Source organism: Antechinus flavipes, chromosome 2 (assembly GCF_016432865.1).
Source record: "Antechinus flavipes isolate AdamAnt ecotype Samford, QLD, Australia chromosome 2, AdamAnt_v2, whole genome shotgun sequence".
Lineage (NCBI taxonomy): Eukaryota > Metazoa > Chordata > Mammalia > Dasyuromorphia > Dasyuridae > Antechinus > Antechinus flavipes.
This window is the reverse complement of record NC_067399.1, coordinates 515,721,153-515,740,957: the sequence shown is the minus strand read 5'-3', so window position 1 is coordinate 515,740,957 and position 19,805 is coordinate 515,721,153. Positions and strand designations below refer to the sequence as shown.

The window sequence follows — 19,805 nt, the reverse complement described above, 5'->3', positions numbered from 1 at the left end:
CTGTAACTTTGTGTCTGTATCTGTGTGTGTGTGTGTGTCTGTGTCTGTGACTTTGTGTGTGTGTCTGTGTCTATGTCTGTGTGTGTGTCTGTCTCTGTGTGTGTGTCTGTTTGTCTGTGTGTGTGTGTTGTATCTGTGTGTCTGTGTCTGGGTGTCTGTAACTTTGTGTCTGTATCTGTGTGTGTGTGTGTGTGTTGTATCTGTGTGTGTGTGTGTTGTATCTATGTGTCTGTGTCTGGGTGTCTGTGTGTCTGTAACTTTGTGTCTGTGTCTGTGTGTGTGTGTGTGTGTCTGTGTGTTTCTCTCTGTGTCTGTGTGTGTGTCTGTGTCTGTCTCTGTGTGTGTATCTGTGTGTCTGTGTGTGTGTGTCTGTGACTTTGTGTCTGTGTGTGTGTTGTATCTGTGTGTCTGTGACTTTGTGTCTGTGTGTGTGTGTCTGTGACTTTGTGTGTGTCTGTGTCTGTGTCTGTGTGTCTGTCTGTGTGTGTGTTGTATCTGTGTCTGTGTCTGGGTGTCTGTAACTTTGTGTCTGTATCTGTGTGTGTGTGTGTCTGTGTCTGTGTCTGTGTGTTTCTCTCTCTGTGTCTGTGTGTGTGTGTCTGTGTCTGTCTCTGTGTGTGTATCTGTGTGTGTGTGTGTTGTATCTGTGTGTCTGTAACTTTGTGTCTGTGTCTATGTGTGTGTCTGTGTCTGTGTCTGTGTGTTTCTCTCTCTGTGTCTGTGTGTGTGTCTGTGTCTGTCTCTGTGTGTGTATCTGTGTGTGTGTGTGTTGTATCTGTGTGTCTGTAACTTTGTGTCTGTGTCTATGTGTGTGTCTGTGTCTGTGTCTGTGTGTTTCTCTGTGTCTGTGTGTGTGTGTGTCTGTGTCTGTCTCTGTCTATGTATCTGTGTGTATGTGTGTGTGTGTTGTATCTGTGTGTCTGTGTCTGGGTGTCTGGGTGTCTGTAACTTTGTGTCTGTGTCTGTGTGTGTGTGTGTCTGTGTCTGTGTGTTTCTCTCTCTGTGTCTGTGTCTGTGTGTCTGTGTCTGTCTCTGTGTGTGTATCTGTGTGTGTGTGTGTGTGTTGTATCTGTGTGTCTGTGTCTGGGTGTCTGGGTGTCTGTAACTTTGTGTCTGTGTCTGTGTGTGTGTGTGTGTGTGTCTGTGTGTGTGTGTGTGTCTGTCTCTGTGTGTGTGTCTGTGTGTCTGTGTCTGTCTCTGTGTGTGTATCTGTGTGTGTGTGTGTGTGTGTTGTATCTGTGTGTCTGTGTCTGGTGTCTGTGTGTCTGTAACTTTGTGTCTGTGTCTGTGTCTGTGTGTGTGTGTGTCTGTGTGTGTTTCTCTCTGTGTGTCTGTGTGTGTGCCTGTGTCTGTCTCTGTGTGTGTATCTGTGTGTCTGTGTGTGTGTGTTGTATCTGTGTGTGTGTGTGTGTGTTGTATCTGTGTGTCTGTGTCTGGGTGTCTGTGTGTCTGTAACTTTGTGTCTGTGTCTCTGTGTGTATGTGTCTGTGTCTGTGTGTTTCTCTCTCTGTGTCTGTGTGTGTGCCTGTGTCTGTCTCTGTGTGTGTATCTGTGTGTCTGTGTGTTGTATCTGTGTGTCTGTGTGCGTGTGTTGTATCTGTGTGTCTGTGTCTGGGTGTCTGTGTGTCTGTAACTTTGTGTCTGTGTCTCTGTGTGTATGTGTCTGTGTCTGTGTGTTTCTCTCTCTGTGTCTGTGTGTGTGTCTGTGTCTGTCTCTGTGTGTGTATCTGTGTGTCTGTGTGTGTGTGTTGTATCTGTGTGTCTGTGACTTTGTGTCTGTGTGTGTGTGTGTCTGTGACTTTGTGTGTGTCTGTGTCTGTCGCTATGTGTGTATCTGTGTGTCTGTGTGTGTGTGTTGTATCTGTGTGTCTGGTGTCTCTGTGTGTGTCTGTGTAAGGTACGGCAACGAGATTGCACATTTTTCATGGACAGAGGAGGAGGGGCAAAGGAAGTGCTTATGATCATTGGACAGAAGATCAGCTCTGGTTACCTTGCCCCTATCCCAGGACAAAATTATCCTGTAAAGGCTGTAGTAGAGCACAGGAGTTGGGTCATGAAGCAAACAGTGAGATAGTAGGAGCGGGAGCTGTATAAGATGAAGGGCTAGCACTGAAGAAAACAGTTGTGAAGAAGAATCGGGTCTGAACCCAGATTGTCAGGAGTTACCTTGCAGGAGCCAGAGAGGAGTCAAATTGTTCTAGTTGCCAACTGTCTTGACCGTCATTCTTCAGAAGAAAATTTAGACCATGAATGGGCCTCCCCATACATCTATTAGTTTATCATATTTAAACATGTCCCATAGTCTCTTTTAGTTATTTGTGAAATTTGTGAAATCCAACACTTGGGATGCTTGCCGACCACAATGGGAGCAAATGGCTCTAGATGTACAGACTATATCTGAGATGGTCTGCATTAGGAGCATGTCTGCATAGATTAGGTGCGGGCGCAGATTTGACCGTGGCTGGCATGTCACCCACTGGGTATTTGTTTTTAAGTATCTCATTGTAATCCTTTGTAGGAGTAATAACTCCTTAAGTTAGGACCATGCACAAATAAGCCATACTTATGGCTGACGTGTAACACTGTGGCCGTGTGAATAGGACTCACTGAAATACAACGAATGAGCAGAGAAGGCAGAGTTTGCTGGCTAAGTTGGAACCACTGGTAAGTCCACACTAGCTATACACTCTTTGACGCTAAAGTAGTCATTCACCAAAGGACTAAGCTGGGAATAGAGGTAGTAGCTTCAAAAAGGATGGATTGGGGGCCGCGAGGTGACGCAGTGGGTAGAGCACCAGTGCTGAAGGCAGAACAACCTGAATTCAAATCTGCCTCAGACACAAGTCCTTAACCCCAATTGCCTAATAAGGGGGCAAAGGGGAAGGATGGAGTGAGGAAACAACAGCTCAGGACTGTCCCCAGCGCCTACTGGTGTTGGATCAGACACATAACTATCAAAGTAAACAGAATTACAGGAAACTGAGCTTTCATCACTGAAAAGGGTCAGACTACTGGGTACAGAGACTCTTAGTGTATTAAATGACTCTCTTTAAAAGCATTATGTTTGATGGAAATGACAATAATTTTCATTGAACATTAACTTTAAATAATAAATTAGCCTTTTTAGTTAAAAAAGGGAAAGCCTTGCTATACTTCAAAATAATTATTTTAAAATAAAGAAAACACATTTTATAAATAAAATCTGTGATTTCCACCAATGGAGATAAGCACTTACTTTGCACATTATAGTCTTAGAGGACTGCATAACTAGTCAAGGGACTTGCTGAGGCTCACACAGTCATCACATGTGAGATGCAGATTCTCCTGACACTGCAGCTAGCTCCCCCTACTCACTAAGCCTCTGCTGCTTCTCACATTTACCTTTACCCAGTTGGAGCATTTCCATGCCCTGACTTTTTTTCTTTTAATCTGTTCCCTTTATGAGATTGCACTGTTATCTTAAACACTTACTTTGAAGTGTAGGCAGTTTTCTCAGGTTATGTCCTCCAATGAAATGGCCAAAGTCATGGTAGCTCTACCATTGGCCTTTTTCCCATTAGATTGCAAGTTCTTGAGAACAGAGACTGCCTCTTTTTCTTATTCGCAACCCCAGAGTTTAGCACATAGTGTTATGTGACTGACATACAGTAAGCACTCAATAAATGTTTATTGAATTGACTTAAAAAGTATTGCAGACTTAAATGATTAAGCAATGACTGTCACAGAAAGTCCTGAAGCAAAGCTGACTTTCTTCCCTCTATAGAAAAATCAAACACAGAAGAGGAGACACTGAATTCCACATCACACTACTCCTTTACCCTCATAAAAAAGTATTAATTGCTCCCTCTTTTTAATTTGCCCCTAGAAACACACTAAAATAATCTCCTGGGAATCTGCAAAAGTGACCATTCTGAGCCAAACCTAGAGTTTTGAAGTTTCAGCTGTACCCAAAAGCATAGGATGTAACATATCTCTCTTCTCACAATGCAAGGGTGGGAATGCTAGAGATGCAGAATGTTGCATATCCTACCAGGCATATGCCTATCATTTTGGCAGTGGTTTTGCTTAATTGTTTTTCTTTGTTACAATGACAGGTACGATTTGTGAGAGACATTAAGGTATGTTGGACAAAGACTCAGTGAAGACTGAAAAAAAAAACCAAAAGGTATCAATAACCTTTAAAAAAATAATAACTGGAATTTCAGGTGATGAGGGGAAAAACTGAGGCTTTCCTGATTAGACAATGGGATTAATGATTTAATTATTCTTGTATATAAAAATTATGACAGTTTATTCAGCTTTAGGACCATGTTGGAAGTTTTCATCCACTCTCCCAGAAGACCTCTGTCTTGTCCCTTTGTGATTCTGAGATGATTCTCCCCAGAGACACTTTATGGGAAAGACACTGAAGATACAGTGTGGTGGCAAACCAAAAGGGAACATTGTACTCTATCTCTGTATGCATGGTTTAACAGAGAAAGATAGCAAACCCTCCAGAAGTCAGTTTGATAAAGTATATGATGCTATGTCCTTTTCTTCTCTATAACACATTATACAGTTTATATTTTGTCTACTTATATTCTGCTTGGGGAGAAAGATATAGAATATTTGTATTCATATACATATGCATATGTGTATACTTGTATACAAATGTATATGTGTGTGTATATATGTGTGTGTGTTTGTGTGTGTGTATGTGTGTGTACAAATGAATTAACATAACATAATTTTAAAGTATTAGTAACTAGGGTTTTATATAGGACATATCACTGACTGCTTGTTTCATTCTATTCATTTAAACTTATTCAGTTTACTAAGTATCTAATTTAATTCAATAAACACTAAATGCAGACCTTTGTTTATTAACTCAGGAATTAATAAATAGTTTAGATTCTGAAACATTTTTCATCACTGAACAACTTAAGTTTGAAAAGCAAATGAAGCAGGAACCTGTGAGTTCTGATCTTTAATCACCACTACTCATATCATTTCTCTTATCCCTTAGCTGAATAATTTATCAGTCTCTCAGTTCTTTCCTCAAGAAAAACATGTTGCTTGAAGGATTGAGAAATGACTTGGGCCAGAGAGCCAAGAAAGAGATTGTAAAGCACCAGGATTCTCTCTCCTGCCTTTTATCCCAATAACAGCCTAAACCAAAGAAAGGGAAAAGTGTCAGTTGTGGTTGTTGTTGTTTTATTATTTTACTTTTAATAAAGCTTTTCATTTTCAGAGCACATGTACAAATAGTTTTCAAAAGTCACCCTTGTGAAACCTTGTATTCCAAATTATTTTTCTCCCTTTCTTTACAAAACCCTCCCTCCTAGACAGCCAATAATCCAATATATGTTAATATATGCAATTCTTCTATACATATTTCCAAAATTCTCATGCTGCACAAGAAAAATAAAATCAAAAAGGAAAAAAAATGAGAAAGAAAAAATGAAAACAAAGAACAACAAAAGTGAAAATACTGAAGTCTGTGATCCACACTCAGTCTCCACAGTCCTTTCTCTGAATGTTCTCTCCATCACAAAACTATTGGAACTGGCCTGAATCACTTCATGGTTGAAAAGAGCCACACATCAGAATTATTCATTACATAATCTTGTTGTTGCTATGTACAATGTTTCTCTTGCTTCTACTCACTTCAAATAGCATGAGTTCATACAAGTTTCTCCAGAATTTTCTGAAATCATCCCGCTGGTCATTTCTTACAGAACAATAATATCTCATAAGATTCATACACCATTTCTTAATCAGCCACTGAGGAACATCCATTCAGTTTTCAAGTCCTTGCTACTACAAAAAGGGCTACTACAAACATTTTTCTCATGTAGGCCCTTTTTTAATCAAGTGATTCACCAGGAAGGTTTTTCTTTATCTACCATGAATATCTTTTCATACATCACCTACAAGGTGAGAGATTGTGCTCTATGACTTTCCACAAAGCTACTTTTCCTCTCATGATCCAGCCTTTAAAGGGTTTCTTAAGCAACTTTAAGCCATTCATTGAATTGGGACAACAACAGCTATTTTGTCCCCATAACCCATCTCTAGTGATGGAGATCTGGATTTTGTAAAAAAAAAAAAAAAAAAAAAAAAAAACATTTTTTAGATGAATCACATAAATACAGCTTCTCTTTTCTGTGTTAATGTTAACGAGAAGAGGTTATATTGAAATGGACAAAAGACTGGCCTCCTCATCCCTGTGTCAAGGAGCCTCAGGCTTATAGGCAGACATTGCTCAAACTAAATTAAGGGAAGTGTTATGTTCAGACTGGGCCCCATGCTCCAGTTCATGAGACCCTAGAATTTCTGAGAAGCAGTTGAAGTCCCAAGCTTTCTGAGATGTATGTGCCTAACAGAGCCAGGACAACATTGCAAAACATGTCGACAGGTTCCATTATGTGCTCACTCACATCCAGACATATCCCCATTGTAAACGAGAAACTGTGTCAGTGATTGCTGAAATCTGTAACCACAAGGTTGTACCAGGATGTGGCAAACACTTAAAAGTGTATCTCACTAAAGGTTTGGGGCTGATCTCTTCTAGCCTGTCTAGTGGAGGTCAGTCCTGGCCAGTCAATTATTAAAGGATGCTTTAAATGAAATAATCTGCTCTGAACTGTCTATCTCATGTCTGTCCATTTCATTTGGTTCCACCAAGACAAGCCTTTAGCTCAGTCTGATAGCCAGTCCCTCTCCCTGGAGGGCAAAAGTGATTATGGATCCTAATGGGTGGCCACAGAGAGATGTCCTCAGCCCCAGTTTCCAGAAATCTCTTTCTGCGGATCAGGAGATTGAGACCCAAATTTTTGAATTTGGTTCAAAATTGGCACAGAGAATCTTAAAAGCCAGTTCTGGTTAATAAGATTTTGAGGGGCCCCTGCAGCTGCCTAACTATCCTGCAGCCACCTGTCTGGTCTGTTCTGTAGCAAGTGGGGTAAGCTGGACACAGCACTAATGCCCCCTTGCTGACTTCCACAGGATTCTGTGTGATGGCCCTGGGTGTCTAAATCTGGACACATCTGGTCTGATCTGATTCTGAATGCGTTTTGGGAGCACTCTTCTAGTTGTATGTGTTCTGTGTGATTTGTCTGTCTGTTTTGTTACTATAAAAGCTCTGTTAAGTTTTAAGAACAATGATTAAGAAATTTGGGAATTGGTTATTTGACAATTTGCTTGTGATTTTAAACTTTTTAACCTGTTGTACTAATTTGTAAGTAAATGGAACTTGGCCATTTTAAACTGACAGGAAAGTTTTTCCCTTAAAGCAGTTTTCAGAGCTTGCTAGAGTAGAGGACAATAAAACCTTATCTGATGAAAACTCAGGTTAGGAGAAAACATTTGATTATGAATATTGGGATGATTCTGAAGTTATGGGAAATATAATTTTGCTATTGCCTTTGCATGCTAGATTTGTTTATTCTGAGGATAAGATCTTGGAACTTGTTTAAATATTGATAACTTTATTACTAAAGAAAAAAAAAAAAGGCAGCCTGATTTAGTTAAAGAGGAAGTTAAAGAGCAATACAATTCAAGCTGTGCCAGGACAGATAAGAGAGAAATGCTAATTGTGGTCAGACAAACCACTGTCTCAGGCAAAAAAAAAAAAAGAAGAAGAAGTTTGGTTTGATTCAGTTTAAATGTTAACATTGTAAGTTATGTTTTATGGAGTTATCTAGCTATTCACTATATTGTGAATCTTAAAAGTTTTGAAGAGAACTGGAAAGAAGAATGCAGGTGATTTATGAAAGATTGGTTTGTAGGAACAATTAAAGGTTTGCATGATTTTAGGAAGTAAGAGAAAGGTTTTTGGCAGCAAGAAGAGGTGGGGTAGAGAGAAACAAGAAAAGTGTCCTTTGTCTTCAAAGATAAAGATTCAACTCATCCACCCCACACTGTTTTCTGCTACTTTAGCAGTGGAGTGTCTAGTTAAAGTTGGAAAACTGGTGGACTTGGGAAGAAACTTGATATTGGGAGAAAATAAACTGATGGGCTAAATTTTGAGATGGATCCCCATGCAAGAAAATGTGTGGGGAATCTGAGGAAATTTTTGTCCAGTAGTGCAGGAGTTAGGGAAGGGTGGCCACTTGGAATCCTCTCCTCCCCTTACCCCCCTAAGTGTGTTCCAGCCATTTTTTTAAATCAAGTTACTACTGGTGCAGCAAACTGATTTAAAGGGACAGACTTACTTTTAGGTAAATTGACTAAATATTTATTTCTTGATACATAATGGTTTTCTTGTCTGAGGAATATGGTCATAAATGTAATCCTTACTTTGGTAGGATTATTTCTAAAAGTTTAAAGAATCTTTCACATTCTCTTATTTGGTATTTGGTCATTCTGTATAAGTTTTTAAGTGATTGTATTGTGTCATCCTGAGGTTATTTAAAGGGCCTTTGAAAATAATAGGGTTTTTTTGTCCTTTTGAGAATGTTTCTGTTATAGACAATATGCAATTTGGGATGTTTTTCTATGTATTGGGTATTTTAAAAGCAAACTGATTTGTATGTATAATATTCACTTATGAAACATCTACTTGGATAATTGTTTAAGTTGTGAACTTATTGGGACAAATTTCTTACTGTTATCACTATAAGGTTATGGTAAATATTTGTTTAGGATTTACCAGAAATTTGATTAATGGAACCTGTTTTTGGAGATAAAATTTCTTGGGTTTGTAGTTAATTAGTTATTGCTTTATGGGAATTTTAAAGCTCCACTCTCTGACAGTTAGTGGGAGAATTTATTGGAATAAAACTGGGTCAAAGCTATTTTATCCTGTATGTGCTGAAGATTGAGTTTTGATTGCTTATGTTATGCTATAGTTAAGTTCTTGCGATTTTCCCTTCCATAATTGATTTCTATGGTCAGAGCAATGGTCAATAGGATTGTTAATGCAATTCAATTATGTCATACCTTGCTGTTTTCAATCTGATTATATCTAATCATTGTATCCTAAATGCTTAGGCAAATAAGTATTTAGCCTGGTCATCTGTCTGTAATTGGATATTTGTGGTTTTTAAAGATTTCTAAATGATAAGATGACAATTAACAGTGGTCTGTGAAACCTAACAGCTGTTAAGACTTGAGACTACAGCTGGTGCCTGTCCTGTAAAGCAGTCATCTCTTCATTTAGGAAGCTTCTGGCTCATCATATTTTGCAGCAATCTTGTGGACCAGTCTTTTTATCTCAGACTGTTCTAACCTTTATTTGTGAGATTTGTGTCAAATCATGGATATTGACTTGCTTCTGGGACCTTGATCAGCTTTGATTGTCAGCATGGCACACCTACCCTCTGCATGGACTGAGAACCACTAACCATCTTTGCCAGGATGCAGTTTTAACTGAGAAGCTTTGTCCCCTCACATCTGATGGACTGATATGGGCGACTGTGAGAATGGTTGATGATTGACTGTTAAACCTTGACTGGGTCATCTATTACTGTGTGTTTAAGATTTGGGATGGGATTTGTTAAAACTATGTAACTGTTGCTGTTATGTTTGTGGGATTTTTAGGAAATGCTACTGTACTAGTCTGTTATGTATAGAGATTTTGATTCACTCTTGGGATTTATATGTGGAATTGTCATTTGATAATTCCTTTCCATGAAAAAAAAAAAAAAGGGAGAATGAGATAAAACATTGGGGAAACTGGTATATTTTTCTAAAAATACCTGAAAGAATAGGAATCCCTTATTCTGTCAGAATTGCCTGGCTGACTCAGTTCTTGGGATTATTCATTTTTTTTAGAAACAACCAGAAAACAGACACTTGTCTTGGGACTGGCAGTCTCTGTGGTCTGTTTTTCCAGTCCTGTAACCCCAGTTCGTTAATTAGTATTTCAGCAATCTCAAAGGACTTTCTAGTTTGATGTCAGGCATCTAAAAGTTTGGGGTTTTCCTGCCTTAATGGTCTAACTGTGCATAATCAGCTCTGCAATCTGATCCTTTCTGCAGCCCTGTCTATTCCTCTGGGCGGGAACAGGTGAAGTGACTCAGCCTCACCCTTCTCCCATGGAGCGAGTTGCCTCTCTGAATGGACTTTGAGCCCTTGAGCCCTGCTGCTTTGTAAGCAGAGATTGAGTTAAATGCACAAATGACCGCAGATCACCTAACTCACAGTGAACTGTCCATCTCAAACTGGATTCTCTGGCTGAGATGATGCTCCAACTGCAGAGGACCTGACATGCTTGCAACAGGAAGTCTTTGTCATGCTGTTAACTCTGAAGTTATCAGGGAGAGACTTGTCCTTGCATTTTTTTCTTTTCTAGTTTTATTTTGGTTTATTTGCTTCACATAGGATTCAGAAGAGAGAGTGTGTGGAATGTTGTGCCATAATCCTCTTTAATTGTCCTGACTCAGTTTCCCTAATTGGTTCAGCCTCAATTTCCCTAAATTGTTCTGCCTTGGTTTCCTTAACTGTTCTGCCTCAATCCCCTTAGTTACAAAACCCCTCTCTGGTTCATTAAGAATGAGGGCCACTTGCTCTAAGATTATAAATTGTTAATGTGAGACTCAAGATAAGGGGGAGTTCAGACTTCCTGACTCCTATCAGAATGTCCATTGTCTCCCACCACACTGTCAGAACCAGATTGCTATTCCTACTCTCAATGTTATGACCCCGCCCCTGCCTTGGTCTAACTCACAATCACCACTGGATACTTTGAGAATAGAGTACTGTCCAGTCAATAAAACTCTTCAATTAATAGAATGTTGGGAGCTCTCTGAGCTTTAGCTTGCCTCAGTTTCTCCAGCCTTACATTTGCCTTCTTAGTTCTCAGGTTGATGCAGATTCTAGAGGGTCTCATCACCCATTTAGAAAAATCATGGACTCCCTGGGGGAGGTTGTCAAGTCGGTCGGGAATTAGGGAATCACTCGCCTCCTTGTGTAAGCAGTTGGATGACCGGGAGGCCAGTTGTAAGGCTTCAATATCCTGGTATCAGTCACTCTAATTGCAGGTCCAGTCCTCTTGTTCTTTCTCCCCCTCCTCATAGCTCCCTGTGTATGACTTATTCAGATGAGTCACAACTATGAACATAAAAAGGGGAGAGCAAAATGGACAAAAGAGTGGCCCCCTCATCCTGGGTCAAGGGGCCTCAGGCTTATAGGCAGAAGTGGCTCAAACTAAATTAAGGGAAGTGTTATGTTCAGACTGGACCCCATCCCCTGGTTCATGAGATCTAGACTTTCTGAGAAGCAGTTGAAGTCCCAGACTTTCTGAGAAGTGTGTGCCTAACAGAGTCAGGACAACATTGCAAAACATGTCGACAGGTTCCATTGTGTGCTCACTCACATCCAGACATATCCCCATTGTAAATGAGAAACTGTGTCAGTGATTTCTGAAATCTATAACCCCAAGGCTGTACCAGGATGTGGCATACACGCTTAAAGGTGTATCTCGCTAAAAGTTTGGGGCTGATATCTTCTAGCCTGTCTATTGGAGGTCAGTCTTGGCCAGCCAACTATTAAAGGATGCTTTAAATTAAATAATCTGGTCTGAGTTGTCTATCTTGTGTCTGTCCATTTTAGTATTCTGGTGATAACATATACAATTGCTTTTTAACTCAATTCAAAAAACACTTATTTAGTACTGACCATATGCAGGGCAGTCAGTCCATAAGCATCAGCTACTATATGCCAGGAACAGGATACAAAGCAAAGCCAAAAAAAAAAAAAAAAGTCCCTGCCCTCAGGAATCTCATGTCTAATAAAAGAAAAAATGAAGACAACTGTATGTGCAGGATAAACTGAAGATAACCTACAGAGGAAAGGCACTAGCATTGAGGGGTACTGGAAAGGCTTCGTGAGGAAGATGGGATTTTGGCTGAACATTGAAGAAAGCCACAAGTCAGAATGAGGAGAGTGTTCCATGCAAGGAAGGCACCTCACAGTCTAGAGACAGGATGCCCTCTGCTAGGAACAGCAAGAAAGAAGCCATTATTCCTGGATAGCAGAATATGTGGTGGGTTCACTGTCTATACCATGGGAATGGAAAAAATAATAATAAAAGCCAAGACCTTTAGAGATCTTATTCATTGGGGTACAAAGCATGTGAATAAATAAGTGTAATGGAAGGTAATCTAAGGAAGAAGAGAAACATAAATAACTAGGTAGTTCAGGGAAGGGAAGGACTATGGAGAAGACAGCAAATGGGACTTTGGAATAGATAGTACAGAGGAAGCCCAGACAAACGAGGTGGGTCTATTAATGTCCCAAATCCATGTAACAATCTACATAACAAAACTTATCTTGTGAGTTATCTTAAGGACATGTGGCTCAAGTGCTACATTCCATCACACTGAAGAAGCTGTGCACTTGAATCATCTCTATAAGTACAATTATAGGGAAAAGGGGTTATTCATAAGAGGAGAAGGGAGGAAAACTTGGTTCCTAGGACAAGGTCTTCAGAGGGGAAATACACTACTCTCTGCCCTCCTCCCACTTTTATCCTTGAGTGGTAGAAATAGAAATTAACCAACAATAACCAATAAGAAGAGATGGTACCAGTGACAATTTGAGATCTGGCAGTAAGCCTTGGGTGGGGTGCTCCACTTCATCATCAATCTCTCAGGTCTTTAAGTTTTTATACTTCAGTGATGAAAGCTCTTTCTCTCAGATGAAGGTAATGTAGAGCTTAATGGGGCTCTTAAAGCAGAGTCAGAGCAGTCACTTGTTAGAATTGTCATAGGAATGATTCTCAGTGAAGTCTGGTCTGAATGGCTGCTGAACTCCCTTAAAAATCTCTGACACTATGAATTAATGTGCATGTGTATGGGTTCATGCCAGTGGTCATACTTTGCCTTTCTGGAGTTTACACTGACTTCCAGAAGATAATCTTGAAAAACTGTCCTCAACTCCCAGCCAAGGGCATTGCAAGGATCAGATCCTTTAACTCTATGTTAATCTAACATTGTCTTAATTTATAAAGCAAATTGAAGAAAAGAGGAAATAAGAGGCCTCCTTGATGGGAAGGCTCCAACTTTCCCTGCCCCTGGCCACTCTTGGGTTTGGGGATACAGGTCAGAATATCGATGATAAAGAGAGGGAGATATGGGAAGTGGAATTATTTTTAATCATTCCCTCCAACCCAGATCCTTATAACCCAAGTCACATACAAAAGTGAATGGGAAGATAGAGGGAGAAGGGAAGGTAGAAAACAAAGTGAAGTCAGAAATGGAGGCTCAGGAGCTTTTAGACTGTCTATTTTCCCAACACTGCTCCAAATCCTTAAGGAAACCAGAAGTACAAAAGGCTGTGAATTCTATTATTAACTTTGTGAATCCCATTTCTCCTGTTAAACAATTGAGATCAGGGAGCAGTATAAAGGAGGTTCTGGACCATGGAGGTCTTGACCAGCATTGTTATCTCTAGGATATTTCATTTCCTTTGTAAAATGTGTTATTTCCTTTTATCACCTCTAAGCAGCAACCATTTGGGGGAGATTATGGGAAATAGGGGAAACAGTGCAATTATCTCTAAATCAAAATTAACTGTAAATTTCTTCTGGTTTCATAAAGATATTAATAAAAGGTAAAATCTAAACTGCCACAATCTCATCCGGTCCCATCCCCAAGTCATGCAAAAGGTCATTCTCTCAATCTAGGTAAATACAAGAATTCTAAATCTAACCTGCAAAAAAATCAACACCTACAACAAATGTTGAGAGAATACCCGTACTAAAAAGGATCAAATTTTGCTTTAAAAAAATTTACCACTTTTGTCCTATTTGTTAGCATGAAACTGATACTAAATCTCTTGCTGGTTTCTAACACTGCTCTCTCACTATTGCAGATTCTCATTATCTCCACATTTAGGCTGTTGCAATAGTCTGTTGATTGACCTTCCTACCTCAGGTCTCTCCCACTCTAACCCAAAGTAGTCCTCCAAAAGTATAGATCTGACCATGTCCGACACCCACATACACCAACTAAATAACCTTCAGTGGCCCAAACTAGACAAAAAATGAGTTCCTATCTGTTTTAATTATTTTTTGTTTTAATAAAAAAAGAAAAGTTTTGAGTTTTTAAAGTTCAAAAATATGGTCCACAAAGATACTTATGATTTATTATTCCTGTTTCCATTTAAGCTTGATGCCATTGCTCTACAATAATATTCAAAAAATAATAAATCAAGCTCGGATTTGAACTGCTTGTGGATTTCCAAGGGGTAAATGCTTACAGTGAACAATTAACAGTCTACATGGCTCATGCCCTAATTCTTCCATTTCCAGAATTTTCACCTTGGCACACTGCAATTCTCATTGGTAACTCCCTCTCCTGGCCAACTATTTCAGGCAAACCCAGGCAAACTCCACTCCCCTTCTCTCCAGCTGTCTCCTTCATAGCCCAACCACCTGACCAATTTGTAAGTACCTTTCCCATACAAATTCTCACCAATAAACTTATCTCCAATTCTGGAACCATGATCAAATCAGCAACCACTGTTCCCAGATAGAATATATTAATCTGCTCCTCCATGGCCCTCACTATCCCTGTAACTTTCACACTGATCTTCCCTTAGCTGCCACCTAACATAGATGTTATCTCCATGATTAGAATGTAAGTTCCTGATGTTATCTTCCCCATTATAATGTAAGTCCTTTTTTATACATATGTGTGTATACATATATACCCACATAGTATATATATACATAAACATATATGTATGTTTATGTATATATATTTTATATGTATACAAACACACACACACATAATATATATATATATATAATATATATATATATATATAATATATATATATATATATATATATATATATATATATAGGCATATATGTATATATTTGTGTGTATATATATTCCCAACCAAGAAAAAAAATTCCAATTATTACCAAATTGTCTTCCAAGAGACAAAAGATTAAATTTGGGATTTGAGACACTTTCTGAGATTTATCCAGTCTACTTCACCCTAAAATCTTCTCTTTATTTTCTGTTAATTCCCCTAACCAGCAAAGTGATTTTCCTAAAACATAGTTTTATTTTGTTGTACCACAATTCTCTTTTATTGTCCTGGTTCAATTTCCCTAATTGTCTTACCTTGGTTTCCCTGAATTGTTCTGCCTCAGTTTCTAACTGTTCTGCTCAATACTGCAACAGCACCCCTCCCTTTTAATCATCAGAATATTTGATAAGGATAAAAGATCTTATATTTTAGAATGTCAAAATGCCTCTCCCCATCTCAAGCTATTAGATCAGATACTCTCCTCATCTCCGGGGCCTCCCCCCATCCTGTCATAGTCCGATTCCCACTCGGCAGCACCATGACTCTGCCCTTGCCTCAGTCTACCCCCTGTGTCTGAGCCATGTGTATATAGGTCATTGAGAACTCACATTGTTGGCTGGATTCTTGGAGACAATAGTCTTATTCAGCCCTGGGACCAAACCAGGGATCCATTTGGTCCTAGTAAATCCTATTTTTTGAGACTTTCTCCCTATTTCAACTAGACAGAGCCACTCATGGGTTCAACTCCAATACCTGTTGGCACAGAAGCTTTAACCTGCTCCATTTTAACAACATGGTCCAGGTTCACTCTCCCTTAAACAGATCAGTGGCCCTCTACTCTGAAAGCTCACCAATCAACAACAGGCCTGCTACAGCTGTGAACTCTAGAATATCATTTATCTACCGGTTCCAATATCCCCTCCAGCAGAGACAACAATATTTCTACTCAAAGCAAAACATTTTGTAACCTTAACAGATAGTAGCGGTATAAATGACTATTATGGGAGGCCCCGTCAGTTGGATGCTGATGAGTAGAACCAGCCTGGAGAGAAGCAACAGACATGAGGGAATGAAGGCAAAGCTTGAGGCTGGAGGTCTCTGAGACAATCAGGGACCCAGATCGGATCATCTCCATGTGAGGACACAGTAGAGAAAGAATTGTTGGTTTCATACTGACCTTCACCAACACACCCAGATCCCCAGATAGAAGACTGATGACCTGTTGTATAACTGCAAGATTTGATCAGAGATAGTGATGCTATCTCCCCCATCACCGATCCCAACCTGATGCACAAAGAAATTTGATAAGGGGAATGACCAAATCACAAGGCCCTCTTGGGGAACAACCTAAATATAATATGTTTGGCACAATCCATTAGGAAATGAGAAAGGCAAAAGAGATTAGTGAATGCAAATGGGAGCCAAGTTAACTAACTTGCTTCTGGGAGGAAGGGGATCAAGGCAGTAAAGAAGCTTAAGTGAGTGTCTTCTCTAAAACATCTCTATAATAGGGGAGTTGGGGAAATAAATCACAGGAATGCCTTCCCTCTCCCATCCACCATTCACTTGACTTCAGTGTCAGATCATACAGTCTTGTTTGTAGACTGCAGAGTCAGGCTTTGTCTTCCTCAAAGACCAGGGCGCACTTACTCTAGTTCAAGCTATTTAGTACAACTGTTCCTAGTTCAAGGAACTTAATGGAGAAGGTATATTTCTGTGTTAGGTGGGAAAAAACTAGAAACTATGTCATATTCCTATAAAATATAACAATCTATATAGTGTCAAGAGAACCTTTCTTGTGGGAAAAAACAACTCTCGTACACTAGATGATTGGCTGAGTTTATGATGACTAGAAAGAATTCCTACAGAGACAATAGGTCAGCAAGAGGATAAACTGGGCTCTTATAATCTAAATTTACCTTGGATGTTCGTAATGACAGCTTCAAATAGCTTTCAGTTTAGGGATGTTCTTGATGTTTCAGTTGTATCTTATATCCTCATGTTTATCGTAATACAGTTTCATTGTACTAGAGAAAACTGGACTCAGAGTATGTGTCTGGAAATGAGTAATTAGTGAGCTGGGGGTATACAAGATTAGGGAGAAGGGCTATCTGTTCCTGATGCTATGGAATCAAAAAGGCCCAGCCTATTGGACTTAAGAGTCCCCAATGAAAAATATGAATGTTTCTGGGATGGTTGGGTTTCATCAGCTGATAAGATAACCACAGGAAGGAAACTGAGGCTCAGAGCTAAAATGGCTTCTCCAGGATCACAGTGTTGAAAATATAAACCAATAAATGTCAGAAGTAAAGATTTTTATTCAGACTCTAAAATCAGAGTTCTTTCCATTGGACCATGACTACCTAATTTGTGAAGCCAAGCTAGAAATTGCAAGTGTTTCAAAATTCAATTTAAGAGATGTTTTTAAATATATATAATCAACAAGCAGGTGTGACAGTGATTCTTCTTAGAAATTCTGGATCCCTCTCAGTAGGTGCCCATTGTAAAGTACACATAGCTCAAGGCCACTTGAAGGATATAGGAATGTTTAGCCTCAGGAAGAAAAGAGTTAAGGCACAAGAGCAATTTTCAAGATTTTGGCTCTATTTAAGGAAGACATCTTAACAATTAAGGCTACATATCAGGAGTAACTGCCTAACAACCAGAGCTATCCTAAAGTAAAAAGGGATGTCTAAAGAACTTGTAGGTTGTGCTTCTTTGATGTCTTTATGCAAAGGTTATACAGTCAGTTGTGTTATGTCAGGTGAAGAGATTAATTCTTTTTATGTATAGGTTGGACTAGAAGGCCACTGAGCTCCTTTCTGTGCTTAACTGAGTTAGATCTATTCAAAAGTGGAATCCACTGCTGAAGGACGCATAATCCTAATGAATTTCTGGTCATTGATCTCTCTCCTGTGAGTTTCATTACTATCGTAATTTTTCAGAGCTTGATTGCTTCTGAATAAACTGAGAAAAATCAAGTTTTTAATCAGTAAAAAGTCAAGGACCAGACATGGAATCCTGTGGTAGCCCCACCAAAGTATAGAAATCTTTGGAGAGTTTGCCAGGCCACAAATCACAAAGCTAAAAAATTCCTATACCAATAGTGGCAAATTGCAACTGTCCTTATCTCTATCAAAACCTTGTTTCTTGAGGAAGCTAAGTGGGACAGTAGATAAAGCACCAGCCCTGGAGTCAGGAGAACCTGAGTTCAAATCTTTCCTCAGACACTTAACTCTTCCTAGCTGTGTGACCCTGGGCAAGTCACTTAAGCCCAATTGCCTCAGCACAAAAAACAAACAAACAAAAAAAACAAAACAGTTTTTTGAATACTTTTAGCAGCTCTTTTTGTTGTAGCAAAGAACTGGTAACAAAGTGAATGCCCATCATCTAGGGCATAGATGAATAAATTAATACAAATGAATGTGATGGGATATTATTCTTCCATGAAAATTTATGGATGGGATCAATTCAGAGAAACCTGGGGAAACTAGTATGAATGGCTTGAGTGAGGTAAGCAGAAATGCAAGTAAAAATGTATATAGTGGGAAAACTTGCAAAGACTTAAGAACTTTTATAAATGTAATAAATAGTCATAACACTTCATAAGACTGATGGTGAATATATGTGGATGGGAGACAGAGGCAAAGACAAAAATCAGGTGAGTGAGCTGATAGAAAATATTTTCCTCCTGTGTTTCCCCATTACTGTTCCCAGACTTAGTAGAAACAAAAGATCTCTTCACTTATGATCTTGGCCCATTTAGTGATTTGTCTGGATTGCTTCTGGTTCTCAGAGGACTTGAGTAATACTCCTAAAGGCTCATAGATGGGAATGCTCCTGAGTCAGGACTCAACAAAGTCAAGTGAGATACAGAATGAGAAAGGGGTTACCCTTCCTTTCCCGCATATAGATATTCTTACCTTCACCTCACTGCCTCTTTTCCACAAATCCATTCCTTTCTTCTTGTCATATCAGGTTTTTTCTCTCCTTTCTCTTCTGTCATTTCCTACCACGATCTCATTCCCATAGCCTTCACTTTAACTACAACTCTATCATTCTGTTCTTCATCTAATCTGCTGAATGGCCAAAAGGGCCCAGTTCTTAGTGTTTCCAGCAATCAGTTACATATTCTGATAATAAAATATGTAAACATTGTTGATAATGCAAAAACCTTGAAAACAAATATTGGTTGGGTTTGGAAGAGGGGCTTAGTGGTGGTATATTTAGTTGTGGGGCTTTTTGGTATATGTAGCCCTGGTAAGTGACACATAAAAAGTGCTTTAGTTGGTAGCTTGATTAGTGCAAGTCACGACTTGAAGAACCAGAACCACATAGAGGGGAGTCAAGAGGAACTGCAGGAGAAATTATGATTAATTAGATAACTGACTCTGCCCCATTGGAAGAAATCATGACCAGGAAGTTCCTGTGGTCAGTGTGCCCCTCCCTCTTTTACCTGCCTTAGCTACAAATGGCAGAAGGTAGGAGAGAGCTGGAGCAGAAGCAGCATCTGCTCTGTGTATCCTCTCTGGGAAGATGAAGCTCCTCCTCTTCCTCCTGCTGACTTTTCTTCAGTCTCATGAGACTGGAGCTGGTGAGTCTCCTTTTGCCCAGAGAGTCAGGCTTGAGTCAGAGTTCCTAGGAGGACATGTGGCAGTGTCCCAGGACAGAGACTTCTGCCTGGCAGACACTTCTTACTGGGCCCAATCTCTTTCTAGAGAGACTCTGTAGACTAAAGGCAAAGGTTCGGTAAAAGTAAAGGGGTAAAAGATTGGGATTCAAGCTTGGAGATATTGTCCTATGCTGAAATAGAGATGGCTATTGTAAGGGGATGTAAGAAATATAGTGATGATGATATTTCAGAGTCACAAAATTGGACTTAGTTCCAGAAGAGAAAAAATAAGACCTGAGAAGCAATAATGACTGAGTGACAGCCTAGGGGGCCTGGGTTTGGGTTAGGTAGGAGGTGGTGTCCCAGTATTTCCATGGGCCTGATGTTCTGTCTCAGTTGTGTATATCTATATATTTGGGATATGTGAATATGGGACGTTCTCTTTC

The 19,805-nt window shown here is 39.5% G+C and overlaps 1 protein-coding gene across 8 annotated transcripts in view; it reads left to right on the top strand.

Moving 5' to 3' along the window:
- Positions 1-19,805, top strand: part of LOC127551108 (chymase-like) — a 219,695-nt gene that overhangs the window by 56,674 nt on the left and 143,216 nt on the right. For 4 of the 8 annotated variants that reach the window (XM_051980577.1, XM_051980574.1, XM_051980578.1 and 1 more), the window contains exon 1: positions 19,247-19,341. The exons of the other annotated variants lie outside the window; for them this stretch is intronic. In XM_051980577.1, coding sequence (XP_051836537.1) covers positions 19,284-19,341 — 58 coding nt within the window. In that variant the 5' untranslated portion in view covers positions 19,247-19,283. Of the gene's footprint in view, positions 1-19,246; positions 19,342-19,805 lie in introns of those variants that run through there. 8 annotated transcript variants of the gene reach the window in all.